Raw genomic sequence first — 23,972 nt, 5'->3', positions numbered from 1 at the left:
ATTAGTCATTTATCAAAAGAAAAATAAATTTTAGTAACATATCTCTTAGTTTCCCAAAAGGTACTGGTATTTCAACAACACACTATGTAATGCCTCACTGAATATGTGGCCTCCGGTACAGCTTATTAAGAGATATGTGAAATTAACTAAAGACAATAATTATGTGTTTTTCCCCTAGTCTTTCCTACGACACCTCTCATTTTGGTCCTACATGACTTTATGTACATGCCCCTGTGGTAAAACTGAAATGGATTATTAAACAACTGCCCAAAAGCATTTAGATTCAGCATATTTCCTGTGTCTCACGAGGCATTAGTAATGTACATTTACATGACTTTCACTGAGTAATGCTTCAATGATGAACCGTGTTCACTGCATACTTCATCACATTTTTATGTCAAATTGTGCAAACCAGTTTATGATACATTATGAGAAATTCTGCATTTAGTTACAATAGTATAAATAGAAGTCAAATCAATCCATGAAGTTACTCTAGATCTACATTGGTGTAACAAATCAGAATTTGGCCCTGTATATGTGAGTATACTGGAGACCCATATACCCGTCCATACATAAAAAATGCATTTTTATATAGACTGAGTTAATCTATACATTCATACAGATTCCTAATTGTTCAATTTTGAATAGATAAGATTTCAGCTGATATACACAGAAGTGTTTTTAATGTCCTGACAGCTATTGTAAATATCTAAGTAAGGAGAAACAATTGTGTGGCTTTTGTTTTTGACAATTAAAGCTGCAGTAGATAAAGAAGCAGGACAACAAATCTGCCAAGACATTCAGGAGAAATATTGAGTGTCAGGAAACAAGTTCTCATTTCATTCACCCAGAAGATTGTTATTCTAGTTGGGTTCTTCCAAGACTTTTGTGTCACCACTGAAAACTTGAATTTGCAACAACAATGGGCCAGATCCTGGAGCTATGTCAATTAACTCCAGCTGAAGATATGTCACTGACAATTTTTCTCATGCTAAGAATCACTACAGGTGTGCACATTAAAACCCGAAATAGCTGAAGGAACAGTTAATGGAACTGACAAGCGTAAACATAAGCAAGCATTTGCAAAGGCACTGACAAATGTGTAGAGTTCCAAACTAGAGAACCAGCCTTATAAACAAGCCAATATTCTGTGCACTCATATGGATGGTAACAACAAACAATAGCCCTCTTGGGAATGCTCCTCGTGATGTATATTAATGCATAGACATGTGTTGGCAGCTATTTACAAACTATGCACTATCGCAGGGATGTGCCAAAAATAAACTCCCTGTTTCGGCTGCAAATTGCAGTCCTCACTTAGAGAACGTTCAATTTTGGCTACACCAATATATCAAGGTGCTCCTTGCTCCTACCATTTCTTTGCAGAGGACAACATATAATTTTTCATATCAGTCTTAATAAGAGGAGAATGTTTATCCAAAAAAGATTGCTCAGTAGGACAAAATGATTAACTCTCCTTCCCCACAAGTCTATTTTTAGAGTCTAATTCAAAGCTCCCTGAAGTCAATGAACAGGCTTTTATTGACTTCAGTGGACTTTGGATCAGGTCCTAAGTGAGGGAGAACTGTACACACTATATAAATGATACACAACTGAATAATTTGGACTTGGTTGTTTGCTTTGTATGGCACTAGCATTAAGCTGGAGTGATCAGAAGGTTATTTTGCATCATTAAATAAATGACTGTACAGATGTTGTAAGTTTGCTTACACTGCTAATTTCTCCTCAAATAAGGCCCAGTCCAACTCCCATTGACTTCAACAGGAGTTGAATCAGACAAATGGTGGAAGCAATGAGAGCTCATAGGGACACATTGTGGGCTTTTTGGCAAATGCACATTTGGATGACTTTTTTGTGTGCCTTTTTGAAGTCCAATATAGTATGCATGGCTAGAAAATAATGAAACTAAAATGAAGCAAGTGTTTCTGGTTGGCTTTTCATTATACCTGATGATAAGAAGATGATAGTATTGAACTACTAGTGCTGATGTGATTGGAAAAGTAGCATATGTCACTGTAAATCAAATCCTACAGTATTTGGGGTAAATTTTCTAAAAGGCACAAAGGAAGAACTTTTCATAGTGTCCACATTAAAGTACAAGCGGTTGTGCGACTGAACGCTCACACACCATCTCGACAACTCAGACAAATTTCACTGTTGGAAGCATATACACATCTCCCATTCATTATGGGCCTGATCCTGCTTCCATTGAATTAAATGGCAAAACTCCCATTGACTTGAATGGTCAATGATTGAGGCCTCTAATAGAATCTGTATGCGTGCATCTGAAATGAGAATCTGGCACTTCTGGTTCAATGATTTTTAGGTCAATGGGCTCTACGATTTGGTTGTTATGAGACTTTAGAAGCACATTAAGTATATCAAGGAGCTTTGCACACTGTTTCACAAAAATTAAAAATCATAACTTCTTTTGGAAAGGAAAAATCTGGTAGCAGAAAATGAATATACATATATACAGTGTGTGTGCATATGTGTACACACACCCCTATTTCATGCAGAAAACTTTCGTTAAAAAAACAACCAAACAAAACAAACAAAACTCAAAAGCAACCAGTGCTACACATCATGTAAACTCACAAAGTGTACTTTCCACACAAATACAAAGCATAAATAAAAAAAAGAAAAGAAAAGATGATAGCAAAACATTTTAAATATAGTATTTGCACAATTGGTAATTTTGTTAAATAAGAATAAATAAATTCATTACATCCATTCACATACCAGTTGTAAAAATAATAAATTATTTATTTTCAGTGCTGTGTTGCTTTTTTTACATTTGTGATTAACCCCCTAACTCCCCCCCTTTCTTCCCCCCCCCCCACTCCCCATGGGATAAAACTGTTTCCACAGGAAGGTGACTAAGTTGAATTTCTTGATCAGCTCAGATCAAACGTGATAACCTTTGTCATAATGAAAATAATTATTCTAAGAATGTGATGTCTTATTTAGTGTAAGACATACCAAGTAATAGTGATATGAGTGGAAGACAATGGAACTGAATCCCAATACATCAGCTGTTAATTTAGCACTGGAGACACTAAAGGAGATTCCTTCTATGTTTCATTTCTATATAGAGAACATTATTTGGAGTTTTTGAATTGGGTTTCCATTAGCTAGAAGCATTTTCTGAAGCACTTTGTGCAAAACTCAGCAGTGATATAAACTGTGATGTAAAATATGAATTGAATACTTAGGGATTAAGTTGGACAAAACATGAGTCAAAATGATAAAGTCATGTAACTTGCACCAAAATTGCATTCAGCAGATGCACAAAACAAATGTAACTGATGTGAAGAAAGCAGCTAAAAGGAGGGTGTAAAATAAAGCAGGCAAACTTACCTTACTTTTCACCATCCTGTTAGCTGCTTTTCTTGCTATGCCACTCTTGGCCCCCTCAGTGTGTAAATTACACTTGTTTTGCATATTCACTGAATGCTAAATCGATGGAATTTATACTATCTTACTACTTTCACCTGCGTTCTGGCCAACTTACTCCTGATGCCTAACTTAAACTATTAGTTATACCACCACAAGATTTGGCCTGGAGACTTCTAAGGAAGTTGCTCCTCTTCCTTTGAGTCCTCCCTCTCCTGCACCTGAGCAGTCCATGTTCACTTCACAAGTTTCCTCTAGCACATGCCTTTTACTGTGAAAGGTTGCCTCTCAGCAAGGGCCAAATTCATCTCTGGTGTAACTTCACTGATTTCAAGTGTCTTTGGGACACTTGCTCATGATGCAGCTGTGGGGAGAGACAGGGAACATTCCACGCACATGCACAAAGACAAATCTCACGCCCCTAATCAGAGTTTGAACCAAAGCCCATTGAAGGCAGCGAGCTTTGAATCAGTCCCATTGTGAGATTGTTGTCTACTCCCCCTCACATTTTCTCTACAACTTGAAGGGAATCAACTCTTGAACATCAGTCTGAAGATCTGACAATCCAGTTTCCCCTACTCCACACTCAGTTGCCCAATTTTATGTATTTGGCTATCCTGCTAAGGTGCTACATGAGTTAGAAAAACTAATTTTAGTTAAAGGATGGGTGACCGTGAGAGGGAAATATTCACTATTTGGTTTGTTCTGATACCTACTTGTTACACAAAACTCTAGGAAAAGTATACATTTGATCTAACAATGCTTTAAATTTAGAATCCTTTGTGGTTTCATTTTCTGGAATTTGTATAACATCCAAAAAAAGTTTACTCATCACTGTTTAATATATGAGAAATATGATTCAAACACAACTGCTTGCACATTCTGTCTTCATAAGTAATGTAATTTTAGAAGTGACACTGACACTGTGGGCATAAATCTTTCTTTGTAATGAACAGAGATGGAAAGTTTGGATCTGAACTGTCCAAAAGTTTGGGGATGGTCAGTGTCTGTTTAGATTCATTTCATTCAATTCAGTGTAGGAATTCTAAAAAAATCAATATTTTTTGTCCAGGACCATTTCTAGCAATAAGGCCACACTACTCTTTACAACAGCAGTTGGTCTCATATCTAGTAACATACCCACACATTCAATTATCACAAATTAACATGTCCTGTTTCTATTAGTATAACTAATATATTGTACAAAAATAGACATTTCTCCAAGTTCCAAATGTACAGCTGTAGTAATTCTCTGCTATTTGAAAATGACTATCTGCTTTCTAGAGTTCAGAGTCCCAAATACATGCTTGTGCCAGCCTGAAGGGAAATTTCCCTTTTGGGCTTTGCAAACAAACCAGTTTCCTTTACTGACTTACTGGTGATATCAAAGACTGAGATTTTCAGAAGAGTCTAAGGGAGTCAGATTCCCTCAGTTCCTTAGGCTCTTTTGAAAATCCTGACTTAAAAACAGACACCTAATTACATACACTCACACCATGTGGACAAACTGGTGGATAAGGTCTGGGTCAGAATCTATTTTGGTCTAATCTAGGTTCTATTAGGTGCATCAGCAGGTTTATGTAGACTTTAGGCAACGCTTATTCTTTTGGGGGCTTTGGATCAAAAGAAAGGACTTCAATGGGCCTTGGATCAGCCCACTATCTGTTACTTGCCTACAATGAAATGGCCTTTGCAGTGGCAGATCTTCTGTCAGATAACAACGTGATCTGGAAAGAGTTGCTGAAAAACATTAAGAGCTTCTACCTACTCTGTGGAAACAGTCTTACTGAGATTGGTTATATCCACCACATCCTGATGTGGTTTAACTTCCCTGTGACCCTTAATCCTCCAAAATATGCAAGGTGTACAAAATGTGAATGACTTCTACAGCTTTTTAAAACACAATGAAACAAACTGATTTTTTTTTTTACAAACTTCTACTGGTAAAATGGATACCAGAGTTAGATATGGTGGACAAAACACTGATCAAATACTATTAACTGCTTGCTGTGTTTTTTGACCTTTTATAGTCTCTTCAGTAGATGTAGGTACATTACACATTGTTAGATTTCACATGGAAGCCATAGAGAAAACAACAGAGAAAGCAGCTGAGAACAGTCTCAAAATATCTGAGTTATCTGAACTGTAATTTTTGGTTCTATAACTTGCTTCTACAAAATAATATATGCCTTTATTTTATTTAAAGACTAGCAGCTACTGTTCATCTGCATGGCTGCTGAGATGCTCCTCTGTGAGAATTTCTTGGAGGAAGAGCATTGTTTATTATACAATTAAGTTTTGCTGTCAGGAAATTCCTAGAATGGAAATGCATTTCCTGTTGTCAGAAAATTGTAACAACTCTTAAAAACAACAGCAAGCGCTTCGTTTTCCAGTAAAACATCCACAGCCATTTCTGAAAAATGGAAGAGGTCACAATGGCTGCAGACATACTTTGGTCAATCACTTTGCTTATAGAAAGATTGTTTTTTTTTAATTAGTAGAACCAAGTGATATAAAGTGACATACCAAAGGGAAGATATTTATAAACTGTATAAAATAAGCTACTGTGGTATCATGGGTAAGTATGACAAAGTTGTCTAAGGACATACTGTATTAGAGGTAGGTGAAAAGGGGGAGATGATTCTGTAACCTTCAAATATCCCATGATTGTCCATTCACTGGTTTTTCCTCTTCCTTTTTTGCAGACACAGAGGGCTTATAACAATTCTAATGTTTAGTTTTTGCGACATACTAAGATCACTCCACTGTCACTTAGAGCAGTGCACATCTTCATTTGGTCCAAATAGGCAGATTCTGCCCATAATTTGAGACTGTATGTAAGTATATTGAAGCCTTGGCTTCGTCTGTCTAGGTAGACCTAATACTAGTATGTCAACAATGGCTTACTTAGACCTCTTTTTAAGAAGATCATAACCACAGGTTAACATTTTTTTAGTAAGCACTGTTTAAATGCCGATGGTCTCTGAGAGAGAAGACATCCTTTAGCTAGTTTTCCATGCCCATCTTGGCACTGGACAGTCCTGGTATGCCATCCTGTGTCGCATGTTCGAGAACAAGAAAGCCAGGGTCCAGGCACCCATTGTGGCTGCATGAGCTGTGGTGTTACTTTATTACTGTTGCTATTGCTCGTGACATAGTTAGTCATCTGCGTTTGCTTCTTTGGCACAAAGAAACTGTAACGGACATCCACTGCTTTAGTTGGGTCAGTGGCAAGAATCTGCACTATAAGAATCTCCTTTGTGGCAGAATGTCCCATTGCATGCAAGAAATCATCCTTGTGACTCCAGCCACTATAGTTCATGACAGTTCCATTGAGGTCAATGATTGTTTCCGAAGTGGAGATCATGTATTTTCCATTGACAAGATACTCACCATTTTTCCTCTTCAGGGCCAGGTAAGCTGTGAATCTGTTCTGGTCTTTAGACTTGAACTGCCGCACTTTGATGTGAGTTGCCCCTGTGGGTATTTTCACTATATCCGTGTAGCCCTTGCTGCAAGGAGGAAAGGAGCATGTTAAGTAGCTAGTGAGAAATAAATGGACATGCTTTGAGGGCCTAATTCAAAGCTCATTGAAGTCAATAGAAAGTCACCTGTTGACTTCAATGGGCTTTGGATCAGGCCTTGAAAGCATTCAGCTTGAGGCCCATCTCAGATTGATGCTATCCAATTAATTTTTAACATGTTGTTCATTATATTTTTTTAATTCATTTTTATGTCCTTGAAAAAAATTCACTGCACTTACTTCAAATGACTTAATCTTTGGTTTCAGTACTAATTTTATATGAGTTGGATTCAAGAAGTATGAACAATAACTAACAGTTTATATACCTGAAGCTTATGTATTTGAGCATAAGAGGGGAGATATGAAATCTGAAGCACATTAGGTCTGCCAAGGAAAGCTAAAAAGATATGCATCGGAAGCAGGTAGCCACCCCCTACAGCTGAGTCTCTGTAGCAGTCCTCACTCCCCATGCAGAGCATCCATCCCAGTCACCTTCCTATCCCTGACACCCCAAACTTCCATCGCTGCTTGCTCCCCCACTCCCCATGCAGAGCACCTCAGCTCTAACCCCTTCAAACTGAGTTTCTGCCACCTCTGTATGCATTGGTTACAGCTGTTTCATACTCCCTTTGCTATAATGGTGATTAAGGAAAGAGTGAGCAAGCTAACAGCTGGGTAAGGTACCTTGGGAACATTTAAAAATAATCTTGATCACTGAGAAAAAAACTGTGTTTCCTTTGAAACTTCATAAAGCTAAAGGTTAATTGCAAAATGTCTAATGAAAGGCCTGGCCAAATGCTTAACTCAGATAATTACAGCACCTTTACTTCATTTGTCAACCACTACTTGCAAGGTATCTTATTTCAATTCAGATTTAGAAAGAGATGTCTAATTCTTATACTCAAGGTCACAAGCATTCAGAATTGTAGGCTCTCTAGAATATTTAATATCTCAAGAGGGATACAATACATCTAGAGAAATAATAAATACATCATTGTAAACTACTAGCTGGACTGTCGATACATTTATTTTCATTTATAAATCTCTGACAAATAAGCTGATGCTGGAAGTATCACATTTGTGTTTGAAAAGGGCAGTGTAATATCTTTTTAAAGTAAAAGGAAGGGGCCATGAGAAAATGTGATAAAAATATAAAAAATGAAGATGTCTCCCTGGGAGCCAGTTAGCTGACAGGCTGCTATGTTTATGAAGTTTTGAGTATTTATGTAAAGACTATGTAACTGTGCTACTCTAGATTAAGTACTTGTATTATTCCTTTGTTTTGCTGGAATAACTAATGATTAAAATCGAGTTACACTGCCAGGAGTAATGCAGTACAGAATTGCACCATCCACCACTGCAGGAAATATTTACATAAAATACATATCCAAAAATCTGTGTTAAAAGAATGTTATTAAGGTTACAAAGTCAAGAGCCCAAAAGTTAGGAAATGTCAGAATTAAGGTTGCTCACGGAAAAAACAGTATGTGATCATATAATTAAAGACTGTATCATAATGCAAAGACACAAGATTGCACAGATAGTCTTAATTCTGGCATTTTCTAACTTCTGAGTACTTGATTTTGCAACCTTAAAGTTCTTTAACATTAAAAAAACCCCTAGAAAATTACATTAAAAATTAAGAAAAAAGGCATAAACAAATTGTATATTATTATGAGAAATTTTTATAATGGGAATTATTAGATAAATTTAATATAAGGGATGTTACTGTTCCCCTTATAAACAGAAAAACAACAGCCACTGTTTTACTGTGAAGGATATACTGGTTGGACAGAAACTAATAATACCATTAAGATCAGTAATAATTCTGTCTTTTCTGTGACAAAGAGATTTTTTTTTTAAACGGAGGGTTTTCTTTTAAATTAACGATTGTATTTGTAGTGATGGTGGTAAAATTTTGATCAACTTGCTGTAAATATTTTTAATTGAATAAAAAATCCATCCTTGGTGGCTAGCATTAATCACAACTGTTCAGCTGCCTGGGAAATAAGGGCACCAAAGGTTGACTGATTTGGTGTCCATAGGTAGAGAGTGATATACAGACAATGAGATATTAAAGGCAATATGCTTGATTTGAGCACATGATTATAGAGGGATGTAATTTGCAACCATGCCTCCAAACTGCACCTAACCTAGCAAGGGGTAAGTAATAGTGCCAGCCCTCCAACAGAGTTGAACAGTTTTAAATTCAATTTGTGACTCCATAGGACCCTCACAAGCACAGGTCACCTGGGAAATGAACCATATTAGTGCATCACTTGACTGTTCCAGCCCCAACCCTTTCTGATTGGTTCCCCACATTCTAGGGGATATTAACCTGGCTCCAGGCCCTCTGGTACATCGATGGTTACAGGTAGCTTGTAAAACTATGCCCCTATTCCGGGCAAATTTTCCATTGCTGGGGCTGCAGCCTAGGTTCTCTATCAGAACCTCAGAAGTGAATTGGGTGCAATGTTTTTCTCTGATTATTACATAGCCTGGATAGTGTTAGGAAGCTTGTTTTAAACATCTGAGAAGTGCAATAAAACTTAGGAAATGCACCTGTCTGGGATGTCTTATATGAATAAAATTCATGAATAGAAATCTGGCACCCAGTCAGACTTGTGCCTTTACAAGGTCTTATGAGTAAGGCTATGTTCTAGTCACAGGTATTTTTAGTAAAAGTCACAGACAGGTCACGGGCAGTAAATAAAAATTCACGGCCCATGACCAGTCCATGACTTTTACTAAAAATACCAGTGAATAAAACTTGGGGGGGAGAGGGCTGACCGGGGGCCTTGTGGGTGCTGGGGCTCCTGGCCAATGGCAGCTGCGAAGCCACCGCTCTGGGCGGAGGCAGCCCACTGAGCTGCCTGGCCACGCCTCCGCCTAGCAGCTGAGCGAGTGGGATGTCGCTTCTTCCGGGGAGCCCCCCAGGTAAGCACCGCCCAGAGCCCGCCTCACCCTGTCCTGAGCCCCAACCCCCTGCCCCCTCCCACACCCAAACTCTGCTGCTGCCTGAGACTGCCCCAGCAGCAGCCAGTGCACCTGGTGCAGGGGCTGCCTGAGCGACCCCTAAACCAGACACACCGGCCGCTGCTGAAATCACGGAGGTCATGGAAAGTCACAGAATCTGTGACCTCCGTGACCTCCATGACAAACTCGCAGCCTTACTTATGAGCAGTACTTTTACTTCTAACTTAGACACATCTATTCAGTAAGCTTCATTTGCATCTATAGTTATTAAAGCCTGATAATAATTCTGCTTGCACAAAAGGGTACAATTATTTCCATACAAAATTATTACCTCTTTTTATTAAAGGTTCCCATGACTTTCGTGCAGCTGGAATTGTCTCCTCCACACACCCCACACTTGTCATATTGGAGCTTTGAACCGATGATGCCATCACAACCAGTTCGAATGCATTTTCCCCGGACACATACTGAATTACTGTATGGCCTACATTCAGTTCCGTCAGTCACCTATGGAATTAAGTCTTTGTTAGTTAAAACTGTAAAAGAAAAAAGATTTGCTTTTTGATTGGCAAGCATTGCTATGTATTTAGTTCAGCCACAGTATACCTACTGTGAATTATCTAAAGCTGTACTATAAAGGAGCAACTACTCAGTGTGTTTTTTAACAGTGCCCTCTGCATGTGTGAATTCTAGTTCACACTTTTCTGCTTGCTTGGCATTTGGTGTGATGATTAACAGAATACAGTTCTTATTCTGCCAGCCAGGACTGATGCAATCTAACCCTCAGCAGAAACATTAACAAAGGGGCCACAGGCATCTGCCATATGGCTCTTCTGTTTACCCTAAGGCACTAAATCAGAAGTTCTGATTTAAGGATGATTTTATGAACAGTGATACTTTGCACTTATAAAAAGAACCGGAGTACTTGTGGCACCTTAGAGACTAACAAATTTATCTGAGCATAAGCTTTCGTGGGCTACAGCCCACTTCATCAGATGCATAGAATGGAACATATAGTAAGAAGATATATATACATACAGAGAACATGAAAAGGTGGAAGTTGCCATACCAACTCTAAGAGGCTAATTAATTAAGATGAGTTATTATCAGCAGGAGAAAAAAAAACTTTTGTAGTGATAATCAAGATGGCCAATTTCAAACAGTTGGCAAAAAGGTGTGAGGATACTTAACATGGGGAAATAGATTCAATGTGTGTAATGGCTCAGCCATTCCCAGTCTCTATTTAAACCTAAGTTGATGGTATCTAGTTTGCATATTAATTCAAGTTCAGCAGTTTCTCATTGGAGTCTGTTTTTGAAGCTTTTCTGTTGCAAAATTGCCACCTTTAAGTCTGGTTCTGAGTGACCAGAGAGGTTGAAGTGTTCTCCTACTGGTTTTTGAATGTTATGATTCCTGATGTCAGATTTGTGTCCATTTATTCTTTTGCATAGAGACTGCACTTATAGACAGACTTTCATCTGACCATCTCAAAGTACTTTATAAAACTTGAATTAATTCAGCCTCAGAACATCTAGAGGAAGAAAGGCACATAACTAAGGGATACATAGGAATCACTTCACTCTTGATTCTACCATGTCAGAAATCATAAACTCTGATCATAGTTCACATAACAGACCATTGGCTTTAAGTGAGCTACTCTGGATTCATATCAATGCAGCTTGGAACAAAATTTAGCAGTTTGCAGACAGACAAAGCAATTCCTTTCAACTAGAACGACCCCAATGTGCACTGCCATCTATAAATAGAGAAACCTTTTTACCTACTATTGATGTGAAAGTAGTACTGACTGAATTAGCAAACACAATTTCATGTGCATGCACATGTTTAGATGTGGAAAACTGTCTAATTTTAGGGGTCAATTCTGGCCAATGCTCTTCTGGAACATATGATTAAACAAAAGGTATTCTTCTCCTTGATACAGCCTAGCTACAGAGCTTTCCAAAATACCCTTCAGAGCCTGGCACTGAAATTGTCACTGAAGATACATTACCTTTGGAGAAAACACGACGTAGTAACCCGTCCCTTTGGCTCGGCAGGTGAGCTTGCACACATCTCCAGGAAGCACTCCAGCATACTTAGGGACCCATTCAACAAACGTTTTGACACCCTTTGCATCAGACTGATAGCCATTTCTTGCTTCACATTGTTCTTGTCGAAAGGCTTTAGCTGGAGAATTATCATTCATCTCATTAGTGTTTATCATAGGATATACTGCAAATGTCAGTATGCACAGCTACCTTCTTTGGTCTTGTGATACCATATTTAATTCACACCATTCCTCCTCCTTGCCCCAACACTTGTTAATGGCCTTTGAAAATCCTCTGAATCTTTTATTTTGGCAATGCTCCCATGGCATTATAAGCATCTTAATGACAAAACTCTGCTCATCTGGTTCATTTCTCCAGAACAGGGCTGCTGTTTATGGAATCCTCCTGTCAGTAGCCACCATCTCTTTGCAGGGTTAATTATGCTTTAAACTGTGTTAAAGAGACTTTGTTATCACTTGTTGCTAATGTTTCCACATTGTGGTACATTTGAGGGAAGCTATAATGGACACCATCTTCTTTTTTTTCTCCTATGTAGGTTAGTATTTACCATATAACAGGAACAAAGGCTGTAAAGTCAAGCAGCTTTGGCTGCTGCAGAACATACCATTTGCTGGGCAGGATGCGACGTTGCAGGAGCGATAGATGGCCCTCTTTCCAGTGCAGTATCGCCCGTTGTTTCTAGGAGCTGGGTTGTTGCAGTGACGATAGGCAAACTGAACTCCTCCACCACATGTACGGGAGCACTGTCCCCACGGGCCCCAGGAACCCCAGTTACCGTGGTTTGAAGCCTAGAACACATGAAACAGTGGGATGTGAAAAGATGATCCAAACCTGAATGAAGATACTATATCTCAAAAGCACAGATACTTGTCCCCAAAATGGCAGATGTTTTTCCTCTTGTTTAAACTGGGGCTCTCCTCATATTAGGATGTGGAGTAACTCTAAGAAACTTTTCACTTGCAGTCATATCCATTTACTGCCCTTGATCTTCATGTAGGTGGCATGATGTCCGGCAGAGTTCTGGATGTGGGTCAAGGGCAGTATATGGCCTAACTCTACAGAACCAAATTCTACCCATTTCACTGTGAGGACACACTTCAACTTAAAGGACTCCTAATCACATTTCCATTCTTTCTTTGTAATGATTGTTCTTCCAGGCCCTCTTCACTTAGCTCTCCTCTGCCTAGGTAATATGCTGCTATTATTGATCATTGTGATCCCTGAATAATTAAGTAGTACAGTTGTATGGCACTGCTTGTGGTAAGGAGATATTGTTCTTCATCATGGAGTCCTTTTGCTAATTATCAGTTATATAAATAGCTATGACCTGACCAACCTAAGCAAGATTATGTGACTCCGATTTGTATTTTAGATTTCTCAAGAAATGTGAATAGTGTTCATGGTACCTTTACCAAAATCACTTTTGTTTTCAAAGTGACACTTCACATGCATGCCAGCCATATCACAGAATGCCTACCACATTGCTAATTAAATGATCTTCCTGAATTATATTGCTATAATCTTCCCCTATTAAGTGACTGTCTTTAATTTATTCAGCACATAAACAGAAATACAGATTGAATTTCATAGCTGTTCTAAGTTCATGAGGCAAAGGTATGAGCTGGTAAAACAGACCGTGAAAAAGGAGTGCAGTTAAAGCAACTTCTCAACCAGCGAGCTAAAGTGCTGAGAGGCATTGGCATAAGAGAGAGCAGTCAGATACTGTTTGCAGCTAAGCCTGCCACTCTACTAACTTGGCTCACTTAAGAGAAAAAACTCTGTGCACAATGCACCACTTGCACTGTAATTATACTTCTGAAATGTATGCATTTTGTACTAGGAGGATGGGAATACGTCATTTGAGAAAATACAGTTATATAAAGAGAGAATGCACTTAGATTCGGCCAATCGCGGCTCCCACTGGCCGTGGTTCACCGCTCCAGGCCAATGGGGGCTGCGAGAAGCCGTGGCCAGCACATCCCTCGGCCCGTGCCGCTTCCCACAGCCCTCATTGGCCTGGAGCGGCGAACCGCAGCCAGTGGGAGCCGCGATCAGCCGAACGTGTGGATGCGGCAGGTAAACAAACCGGCCCAGCCCGCCAGGGTGCTTACCCTGGCGGGCCGCGGGCTGAAGGTTGCCGATCCCTGCTATAGACCATGGGTGTAACCCTGCCAATGCTCCATCCCTTTAACACCCATTACAATCAGCACATTGCAGGATCAAGCCTTCTAAGATTTCCCCAGGCTTTGGCCCTTGGAGCAGTAACATACCGAATAATATTTCTTCTTCGTTTTGTCAACACATTTTCCTTGGAGGCAGATCCTTCCTTTCCCACATGGTGTCCCCTCCACAGCAGGTAGCTTCTTGGTCAGACACACCATCTGACCTTGGCGAACAACTGCACACCACAGACGAGAGCATACGTCCATGCCAGGACACACTGTGTACTCGGGTCCAAATGCCAGTTTGCACTGACGAATGGCATCGTACGTTTGTCCTGGAAGCTCCTCAGGGCCCAAGATCTGCTTTCGTGGTTGGTCGAGTAAACAGTTCCCTGAAAGAACAATCCAGTTTATTACTCACTTCCTTGTTATCTGTACTATAGGACCTCTAGCTTTCAAGCCAGACAGAGTGATAATGATTATGGACCTGATCCAAACCTCAATGAAGCCAACAGAAAGACTCCCATTGACTTCAGCGGGCTTTGGATCAGGCACTGTTATTGCAACTGGGTTCTCTATCTACAGCACTCCAGGGAACCAAGTATTAGGGGGTAGCCGTGTTAGTCTGTATCCACAAAAACAACAAGAAGTCCGGTGGCACCTTAAAGACGAACAGATTTATTTGGGCATAAGCTTTCGTGGGTAAAAAACCTCACTTCTTCAGGGAACAGGTATCAAACTCTTGTTTGTCTAGCTGTTTATTTCATCTTGTGGTGAGCCCTTCCTCCCTGCACCCCAAAACTATAAACATTAGAACACTGAACTGCATTGAGGTAATTTGGGACTTGCATTGTGTTTCACTGTATCTGAGTTCACTCAAAGTGGGTTCCACTCTATTTATCAATTTGTGATTTGAGGCATGATCAAGAGACACATAAAATAAGCAAAGCTGTCATTTGAATTTTGAGCTAGAACATTTGAAAAGGCAAACCTTTTAAAAGAAAGCCAGAAAACGCATGAAAAAATAGATTTGTAGCCAGTGGGGCCCTTTAAGAAAAAAACATCAGTTCAAAGAAAAATATAAGCAGCATATCAAAGGTTATGTTGGTGGTAAATTTGCATTGGGCTCCTCATGTAAAGCATCACAGTTAGCCACTTCTGGACCCAGTTTGAACAGTTCTATTAATCTTTAAATAGAAAATAAATTAAAATATAAGATAGAACGCTGTTATTTGCAAATGTCAAAAATCTGCCTGGCTCCCTCTCTCTTTAAAAATGCAAAGCACATTCACATTCTTCAAGAATCCTGTTCTAAAAATTTTTTTCACACCACTGACAAACTCACATGCTGACGTGGGAAACTTGGTCTTCACTCTAAACTCTGTCATATCATGTGGTATGGGCATACTTCACTTATCCTCAGCCAGAATAACTTACCACAACCCATCTTGCTTTGCAACCAACACCAGCACCACCCCTGCCCACTCATGGGTAAAAAATGTGTAATATAAATACTTCACAATTACCGTAGCTTACAAAATATGAGAAGTCAAGGTCTGGCATCATGTTTCAAGACCTAGTTTAGAGGCTTTAAAAAAAATGAACAACAGGTTTCATTTCCCTCAAGAAAACACATTTACTGCAATTGTTTGCTTTCCCTAAAGACCACTAAGGGCTCTCAACAGCTAAATTCAGCCAAAAATCCTTTCAGCATCATCACTTATTTATTACTGAGAAGACCCATCTCATTAAGTTTTTGCTCCATTTGTCCCCTAGTGGCCTTGACTTACCCAACATGTTGATCTTATCTTTAGTCTGGACTACACTGCCTTTTTAAAAATGAAAACAAGGTGTGCTTCTTCTAACAGCTAGGCTGGTGTCCCAAGATAAAAGTCATTAAAAGGACCCTACTGTGAAATGTGTCTTGTAACATAAAATATTAAAGGCATAGTGGAGGGTGAGGACACACAGATGTTTTCTACAAGACAAAGGGCTGGGGTTTCTAAAAGGAAAACAAAAACTAGCAGCAGTTTATGTCAAAAACTGTGTTCAGTAAAAATAAAAAAACAGCAAATGTCTGCCCCGTCACACCATTCCTGCTGATGGAGGAAGTTAGCACCACTTTCGGATGCTGACAAGAGAGGGGGCCAGCTTGTTAGACTTAGCTGTATTCATTACTATCAGATATACATAGTGCTTATCAAACTCTAACAGCACCAACTATTCCGCAGTTTGAAACGTATGACAAAAATAATACAAAACTGCCATAGTATTAATACTCAAACATTCCTCAGCCCCCAGTGGCTTGTCTACACTTGAACTAACCACTGGATTTTAACATGTGTTAACTGACATGATTGAAAATTCTAATACAGACAGGACACAGTCATTTTAGTTGACCCTTGGATTAACCATGACCAGCTAAAATGATTGTGTCCTTCTATACACTAGAATTTTCTGTTCTCTTAGTTAATACATATTAAAACCCAATTGTTCATTCAAGTATAGACATTCTACATATGGGCCCTCATGCCCAGAAAATCAACAAACTCAGTTTTCCTAACTGGGTGGGGAGTGAATTCCAGAGATGAGTTCTCTTTACTGAAAATGCCCTGTCTCCAGCCCCTGGACAAATATATCTAGGGACTATAAACGTAGGCAGGGTGAGCTTCAGCCAGTTTCCAAGCCTCTATCTCAGCCAAGATCTGTGAACACAACCGCACTGTGACTGACTGCATAGTCCAGATCTGATTAAACAAAGATCTAGAATTATGGTACACGTTATTGACATTTGATGGCAATGCAGTCCAAGCCATCTCACTATCTCTTCTAGCAGTCTTACACACATGTTGCACAAGAGAGAATTGCACAATAAAACTCTGCATGAGGCAGATGAGCAGAGATGGAACCTTCTTGGGACAGAGACTCTCTTTGTCTAGGCTACGTATGGTACTGAACACATTGCCTGCATGCAATAAATAATGACCAAAAATACAGATAATCTGTACAATATGGTAGAGAGAAGGTAAAAGCAAATGGAAGGAATTTTCTCCTGTCTTCTGAAGAGTAACTAGGCCTTTTCTTCCACAATATTATATTGGTGCCTTAAGTCAAATCAGTAACAAAGTCAGCAATTAAATCATGGCTGCAAAAGGAGAAGAAGGAGGATCCGGTGGTTAGGGTAGTAGCTAGGTGTCAGAAGACCTCGGTTCAACTCACTGCTCCACCACAGATTTCTTCTGTAACCTTCGACAAGTCGCTTAGTTTCTCTGATTCTTTGTCAGTAACATGGGAATAATTATACTTGCCTACTTCACGGGTGGTGTTGTGAGGATAAACATATTAAAGATTGTGAGATGCTCAAATACTGTGGTAACAGGGCCATAAAAGCACCTTAGATCGATGGGGGAAAAAAACTATATGGGAAGGTTAACTAAAGTCTTAGTAAGGAAGTCACCCTTCTTTTACGAAGGCAGCCTACCAATAAGTCCAGCAATTTGGATTTCATTTCGGTTTCTGTAAGTTTAGCTGTAACATGCAGCAGATGGAATGCTTTATTTATTTATTTTCTTACGTCAATGCTCAGATGCTCTAGTTGTCACAGTTCATGGTTCACAAGCTCCTGTCTGTCCAAAGCAAAATACAGTGCTAGTTTACTATGTTCCAAAGAAAGAAAGTATCTTCTTCTTGTACAATCTCTCCTATGTTAGACTGCACATGACACTGTAAAAGCCAGAGACAAACAACCCCAAAGTATATGGAGATATACTCTCTCTCAGAGATGCTACAGTGTGTTCTGCAAGGTATCTCCTCCTCTATAGTGTGGCAACTGCAGCTCCGCACTCATTATGTCTGAATGAATGGGTAGGTACCTCTCTCTACCTGATAGCATTTTGGAGTCACAGTCTTTTCACCTGTCCACATGGGGGATTGCAGAAAGATAACTTCTTCAAAAGAAAAATTCAGAGGGAGCCATCCTAAACTTCAGCCACCAGGAGTTGGTCAAGAGGGGAAAGGGTGCAGTGGGGAAGGGCTGGCACAAAATTATTTTGGGGAGCCCTGAAAATCTGATGTATCTAGGTCAGTGGTCGGCAACCTGTGGCCCGCGGGCCGCATGCGGCCCATCAGGGTAATCCTTTGGCGGGCTGCGAGACAGTTTGTTTACATTGACTGTACACAGGCACGGCCGCCTGCAGCTCCCAGTGGCCACGGTTCGCCGTTCCCGGCCAATGGGAGCTGTGGGAAGCAGCGCGGGCTGCAGGGACATGCTGACTGCCGCTTCCCGCAGCTTCCATTGACTGGGAATGGCGAACCACGGCCACTGGGAGCTGTGGGCGGCCATGCCTGCAGACGGTCAATGGAAACAAACTGTCTCGCGGCCCGCCAGCGGATTACCCTGATGGGCTGCATGTGGCCCGTGAGCCGCAGGTTGCCCACCACTGATCTAGGTCCTGTTTACTCTTAATACGCCCCAGCCTTCAAACTGGCTTCATGGTCCAATAGGGTTCAGTGGCTGAAGTTACATCATTTGTATAGCGCATGCTGGGGCATTAATCTAAGTGGGAGCTTTTGATCTGTGATTTCAGTGAGCCTGAAAAAGAATAAACTAAAAGATTCCCATTCCTTGTACACCGAATACCCCTGCAACATTGTTATTCAGGGAAATTTAACAATTTAGTCTGTTGGATAGGGTTTTTTTGGGAGAGGGGATTGATTTCATAGGTTACGTTTATCTTTTGTCAATACAAATCCTTGATTTAAAAATAGACGGAAGATCCCATGCACAGGGGATACAATAGAATGAAACAAAACTCTATTCCAAAAAATGTCTTTGTTTAGAAAAGATGTCTCTGAAAGTTCAGACACTCAAACAATCAGAGTGCCTGAGCTTCCACAGGGACTCCATTATGATTTTGAAATAAATGGAGTAATGCCAGGCATGAAAGCGGCTTGTAGGTCAGATTGTGGAGCACTTCACCATGTTGGAGATTTCAATGGAACTATTGGTGTTAGTGACTAAGTGCTCAGCAGGGTTAGTAAGGGCAACACAACCTGACCCAATCATGTTAAATGAAAGCCAGATTCTGAGAGCCTTCCTCACTTTGTGTAGTACGTTACTGTGGGAGAAGTGGCACCAAAATCTTGGGGATGTCTTGTGTGCTAAGGTACTACTTATTGTGAGTAAGGGGATTGGAACATGGTCCTGAATGATTTTGGGCCCAATCCTGCTCCCATTGGAGTAAATGGCATGAGTCCCTTGGGCTTGATTGTCACAACTCCAGTTACTCTCCAGCTCAGATCGTGACTCCAGCCATGGGGTAGGGAGCAGGGGCTATTCACTATACACTTCCCATTGCAAGCAAATTGGCAGTGAGGAGAATGGGAGGAGCCCTGTCTTTGCACTCACACTCGTTGCCCCTCATAGAGTAGCTGACTGAGTTCACAGTATGGGGAGAAAAGGGATGAAGTAACTTACTCCCTCCCCAGAGAAAGGTGGCGGGAAAGGGGATAAACTGTGGTTCTGAATCACAGTTCATTCTTTGGTCTGCTCCAGGCCTGACACAGCTATGTGATACAGATCTGCTCTTGCACATATGGAAACTAACCTGTTAAATTAAATTAATGCCAAAGTGATATGTACCATAAAACAGGACAACCCTAGATTAATGGAGCTCATAAAATTAGGAGAGAAAAAATGAAGTAATTTTCCAGATACAATAATAGGATAAAGCATTTTGGACAGCCCTGAAATTAGCCAATAAAATATTTACTTTACTTGCTTTAAAAAAAAATCCCGTACATTCTGCAGGCATGCAGTACCTTTCATCCATAAGTACTGAAGTTACCAAAACAACTTGATCCATTCGCTCAATTACGTATTTTTTATCTCAGTATTTTAGAATTTTCTTGGCTTGTTTAAGAATTGCAGTTGCTTTGCAAGCACAATGAACAATTTAAAATGCATTTAGGATTATTGATTATGCTTTTTTAAAAAAAGCTTTGTATTAAGTAAAAGTTAAATAAAATGTTAACATACTACAGTGTATAGTATTTATTCAGGATCAGGTTAATAATCAAAGACCCTGACTAAAAACTCTGGCTTGCTAGCTGAGGAGCCTTTCTCCTCTGAGTATGCTAGCCATTTCTAAATAGCTATCTCGTTTTGGCAAGAGATAGAATATTAGTTTTGTTCTCTAAAGTACTGTATAGTAGACTGTAAGATCCCTGGGGCAGAGATTGTCTTTTTGTTATGTGTGTCAATAGTGCCTAGCACAAATGAGTCCTAATTCCTGGCTGGCACCTCTAGACACTAACATGACATAAATAATAAATAATAGTAAGTAGGAGGAATGAGACTTCTAAGTGTAGCATCTTCACTTTTTAGCCGAATATCTGATAACCTTTAATGCCCATTTTAATTACTTGATAAGCCAAGGTGTTCATGCATCTTTTGGGTAAAATGCTCTCTGGACTCTCTTCTTCAGCATTTGGAAACAAAAAGTAATACTGTGGTTGTTAGCTAAACTTCACCAACGTTCCCAGTGAAAACACCACTGATCATAATCCACCTACATTCTATCCATGCTTATCTATGTTATGCAGGCTACTCAAGGGGCTAGATTCTGCCAGCCTTAGGGCTTGTCTATATGAACAGTTAAAATGCAGTGCAAGCTGGTGTAAATCTGTCTTGTACCAGCCTGCTGTGTACTAACTGTCCATGTGGACATCACACACTAAACATTCCATAGTGTGCTTTGAGCTACACCATTTTGAAACAGGAGTCGATTTACACCCCAGCTTGCCATGTGCTAACTGTTCATACAAACAAGTTCCTAGGCATGCTGTGTACTACCTACTGCTTGCAAGTAGCTGCTTGGTAGTGCTCAGTAAGGATGACAGAATATGGTCCACAATTTTCCTGATAACATAAGAATGAGCTTTCTGCAAACACTGCTGTGATATATAACAGGAGTGTGCAAAGCTGAAACCTATATCTGACACCAGGTATAATAATACGTACCATGACCATCATCCAAAAATTCAGTTATGGTTGCTGAAGTGCATTTGGACCAGGGTTTGGAAGCATCAATGCTAGTCAGGATGGAGGACATTAAGCGCTTATCTTCCATGGAGCCAAAGTTCTCCTCACAGAATTTGGAGTCATCATGGGAAAGCCCAAGCAGGTGCCCTGTAGGAATGCAAGTAGGAAATGTAATTATATTATTTCCCAGTGGATAGGATTTTAGAAGGTGAACTGTATATTCAGAGTGGGATGCATCAATTACCTAGGGAGGTGGTGGAGTCTCCTTCCTTGGAGGTTTTTAAGGCCCGGCTTGACAAAGCCCTGGCTGGGATGATTTAGTTGGGAACTGGTCCTGCTTTGAGCAGGGGGTTGGACTAGATGACCTCCTGAGGTCCCTTCCAACCCTGATATTCTATGATTCTATGATTCTATGAAATGACAACATGAAGATGGTCACTTTTAAGCTTCCCGTTGGTCAGATTCTCAGCTTGAAGTCAATAGAGTTCTGCTGATTTACACCAGTTGAGACATAAATGGAGCAATGCTGATTTATATCAACTGAAGATCTGGTCCTTACTGTTTGCAGGATCGGGGACAAAAGGTGTAACAAGGAGGACAAACAGTGATCTCTACAAATACATTGATATTCTGTGACTGACTGGTCAGGAGGGTGCTCAAGATGAATATCTCTGAGTGTGCTCAAATACCAGATTTAATCAGCTGCTAAATTTAGCAACAACATCTACTTCTCTCAATCTCTGGGAAGCAATGTGCTTGCTCTATTCATTCAAATACATTTTCTATTTCAAGAAAACATATAATGTATTCCTACATACTGTGGCATAAATGTTCGGCAGAATTTAGCTATACAACTCTCTTTAAATTTAATTAGTCTCATATAGTTAAAACCTGTACATTGCAATAGAAATTGATCCCCATTACTGTCTGCTATAGAAATGTGATATTATTATGTGGTAATACAATGTAAATAACAATTCTATACAACAGTATGCTTGCACTCATTCATACATTACTATAACAATATATTAAATCAAATATTTACTGGTATATGTAATGAATGTCTAATTATAGACTTGTGATATCTATGACATGTAGGCATTTTTTTCTCTGTACATATGAATATTTTCCTTTGGGAATATTTAATATGTATGAGCCATATTCTGCTACCCTCACTCTGCAGGAAGGCAGTACTCATGTTTTAGGGTGGTCAATTCTGGCCCTATGTTACTATTTAAAAACCCCATACAAACACCAGTTTAAAAGAGTTGATTTTTTTTGTTTTGTTTAAGGCAACTATTGATGCTGAATAAAACTTACTGGCAATATTATTATCTTGAAGAGATGTGTCTCTTAGAAAGAGCGATTGAATAATCAATGTGCCATTGGTAACCTATATTACAAATTCTATGATGTTATAGACTGATAGCTTAGCAGATCAACAACTAATTTAACAATGAAGGCTCTATGATGTTCTGCTTCTGACTTTGCCAAAAGCCCTGCAAGCCTTTACTCAAACAATGAGCTTCTTCAAGAAACCTGAAGACTGTGCTTCTTTTTGCTGTCTCACCATATGATGTTATCAGTTCAGAGTACTTGTATCATATTCATGAAATGAACGGCAGGCACCATGGTGTATTCAATGTCTGAAAAGAACTCTAGGTGCAATCCAACTGACATATTAATAAAGTCTGACTCACATAAGACTCTTAGCCACTGTAACTAGAACTGCTTTGTGCTGACTTGTTAAATCACTGCCTTGTAACAAATTTACACAATTAGTTCCCACAACTCTGCTGACATGTTGCAGGAGTGTTGGTCGGTTTCTAATGAGAACAACTGGCTATTACCGTGGCTAAAGCTAAATGAACTTGTTGATGCATTGATTATATATATTTCCAATCAAAATAATAGGAGTATTAACACAAAAAATAATTTAAAATAGCCCAACAGCCATGAGAATGCTATGCTGATGAGATCTAACAGCATAATGGATTGCAGCTTTAATGGCTCAAAACCAATTGACAGCATGATATCTAAATATCAAAGGTCATTAGAGGATACTACGGTTGCATTAATTATTTTCAGGATAGTGTGTTTGTGAAATAAGGCATTCAAATCCCATTAACAACAAGAGGAGCTGCATTTCTAAGACTTTGGGCATTGTGCTAAATATTTGCCATTAAGTGCCTATAAATACTCTATGATTACCATAGAAAGTAGGGATACATAACATTACATGGCACACGCTATACACTAAGTATTTGGATATGGATAGTTATTGAGTGTGAATCAGCAAGTACAAAACTTAACAAGAAAAAGGGAAGACCCACTGAAGTTAATATTAAGCATCAGTGAGGTTAAATAAAAAATGTATTTATACATTTTTATATATTCCCCAGTATGTTCCAGGGTAACATAGCTGGATCACCACAAAGCTGGCCCTATAAATATATGCCATCTGCTCATGTAGTCCAATTACTACCTAACAAAATTAATGGTGACCTAAGTCACCCAATGGACTACTCAACTTTTCACAATTGCAAGTGCTGTAGTGAATCAATGTTTCACACTGTCCACTGGAACTATTCAAGATTTATACCTTTGTAATTGAGAGCAGAATCTGATGCTAATCCAGATTTACATCAAGGTAACTGACAACAGAATTTGGCCTGTGGTTTTAGGAGCAAGATAGCCTCCTGTTATTTTTTCATTTAAAATATTGCAATAACTCAGTACTATAATTCATGAATGACATTGTTGCTGCTTGGGAAACTATTAAT

General features: G+C 39.5%; 1 protein-coding gene across 1 annotated transcript in view; it reads right to left on the bottom strand.

Moving 5' to 3' along the window:
• Positions 1–5,845: 5,845 nt before the first annotated feature.
• LOC112103087 (A disintegrin and metalloproteinase with thrombospondin motifs 5) overlaps positions 5,846–23,972 on the bottom strand; it is a 44,208-nt gene continuing 26,081 nt past the window's right edge. Inside the window, exons 3-8 of the mRNA XM_024194689.2 lie at positions 21,169–21,336; positions 14,256–14,539; positions 12,590–12,773; positions 11,928–12,103; positions 10,248–10,423; positions 5,846–6,929 (exon numbers count right to left, since the gene is read on the bottom strand). Of these exons, the coding sequence (XP_024050457.2) occupies positions 6,359–6,929; positions 10,248–10,423; positions 11,928–12,103; positions 12,590–12,773; positions 14,256–14,539; positions 21,169–21,336 (1,559 nt within the window). The 3' untranslated portion in view covers positions 5,846–6,358. The remainder of the gene's footprint in view (positions 6,930–10,247; positions 10,424–11,927; positions 12,104–12,589; positions 12,774–14,255; positions 14,540–21,168; positions 21,337–23,972) is intronic.

Source organism: Terrapene carolina, unplaced genomic scaffold, assembly GCF_002925995.2.
Source record: "Terrapene carolina triunguis isolate 2854851 unplaced genomic scaffold, T_m_triunguis-2.0 Scaffold33, whole genome shotgun sequence".
Classification (NCBI taxonomy): Eukaryota; Metazoa; Chordata; order Testudines; family Emydidae; genus Terrapene; species Terrapene triunguis.
The sequence above is the reverse complement of the archived record's forward strand: the minus strand, read 5'-3'. Positions and strand labels throughout refer to the sequence as shown.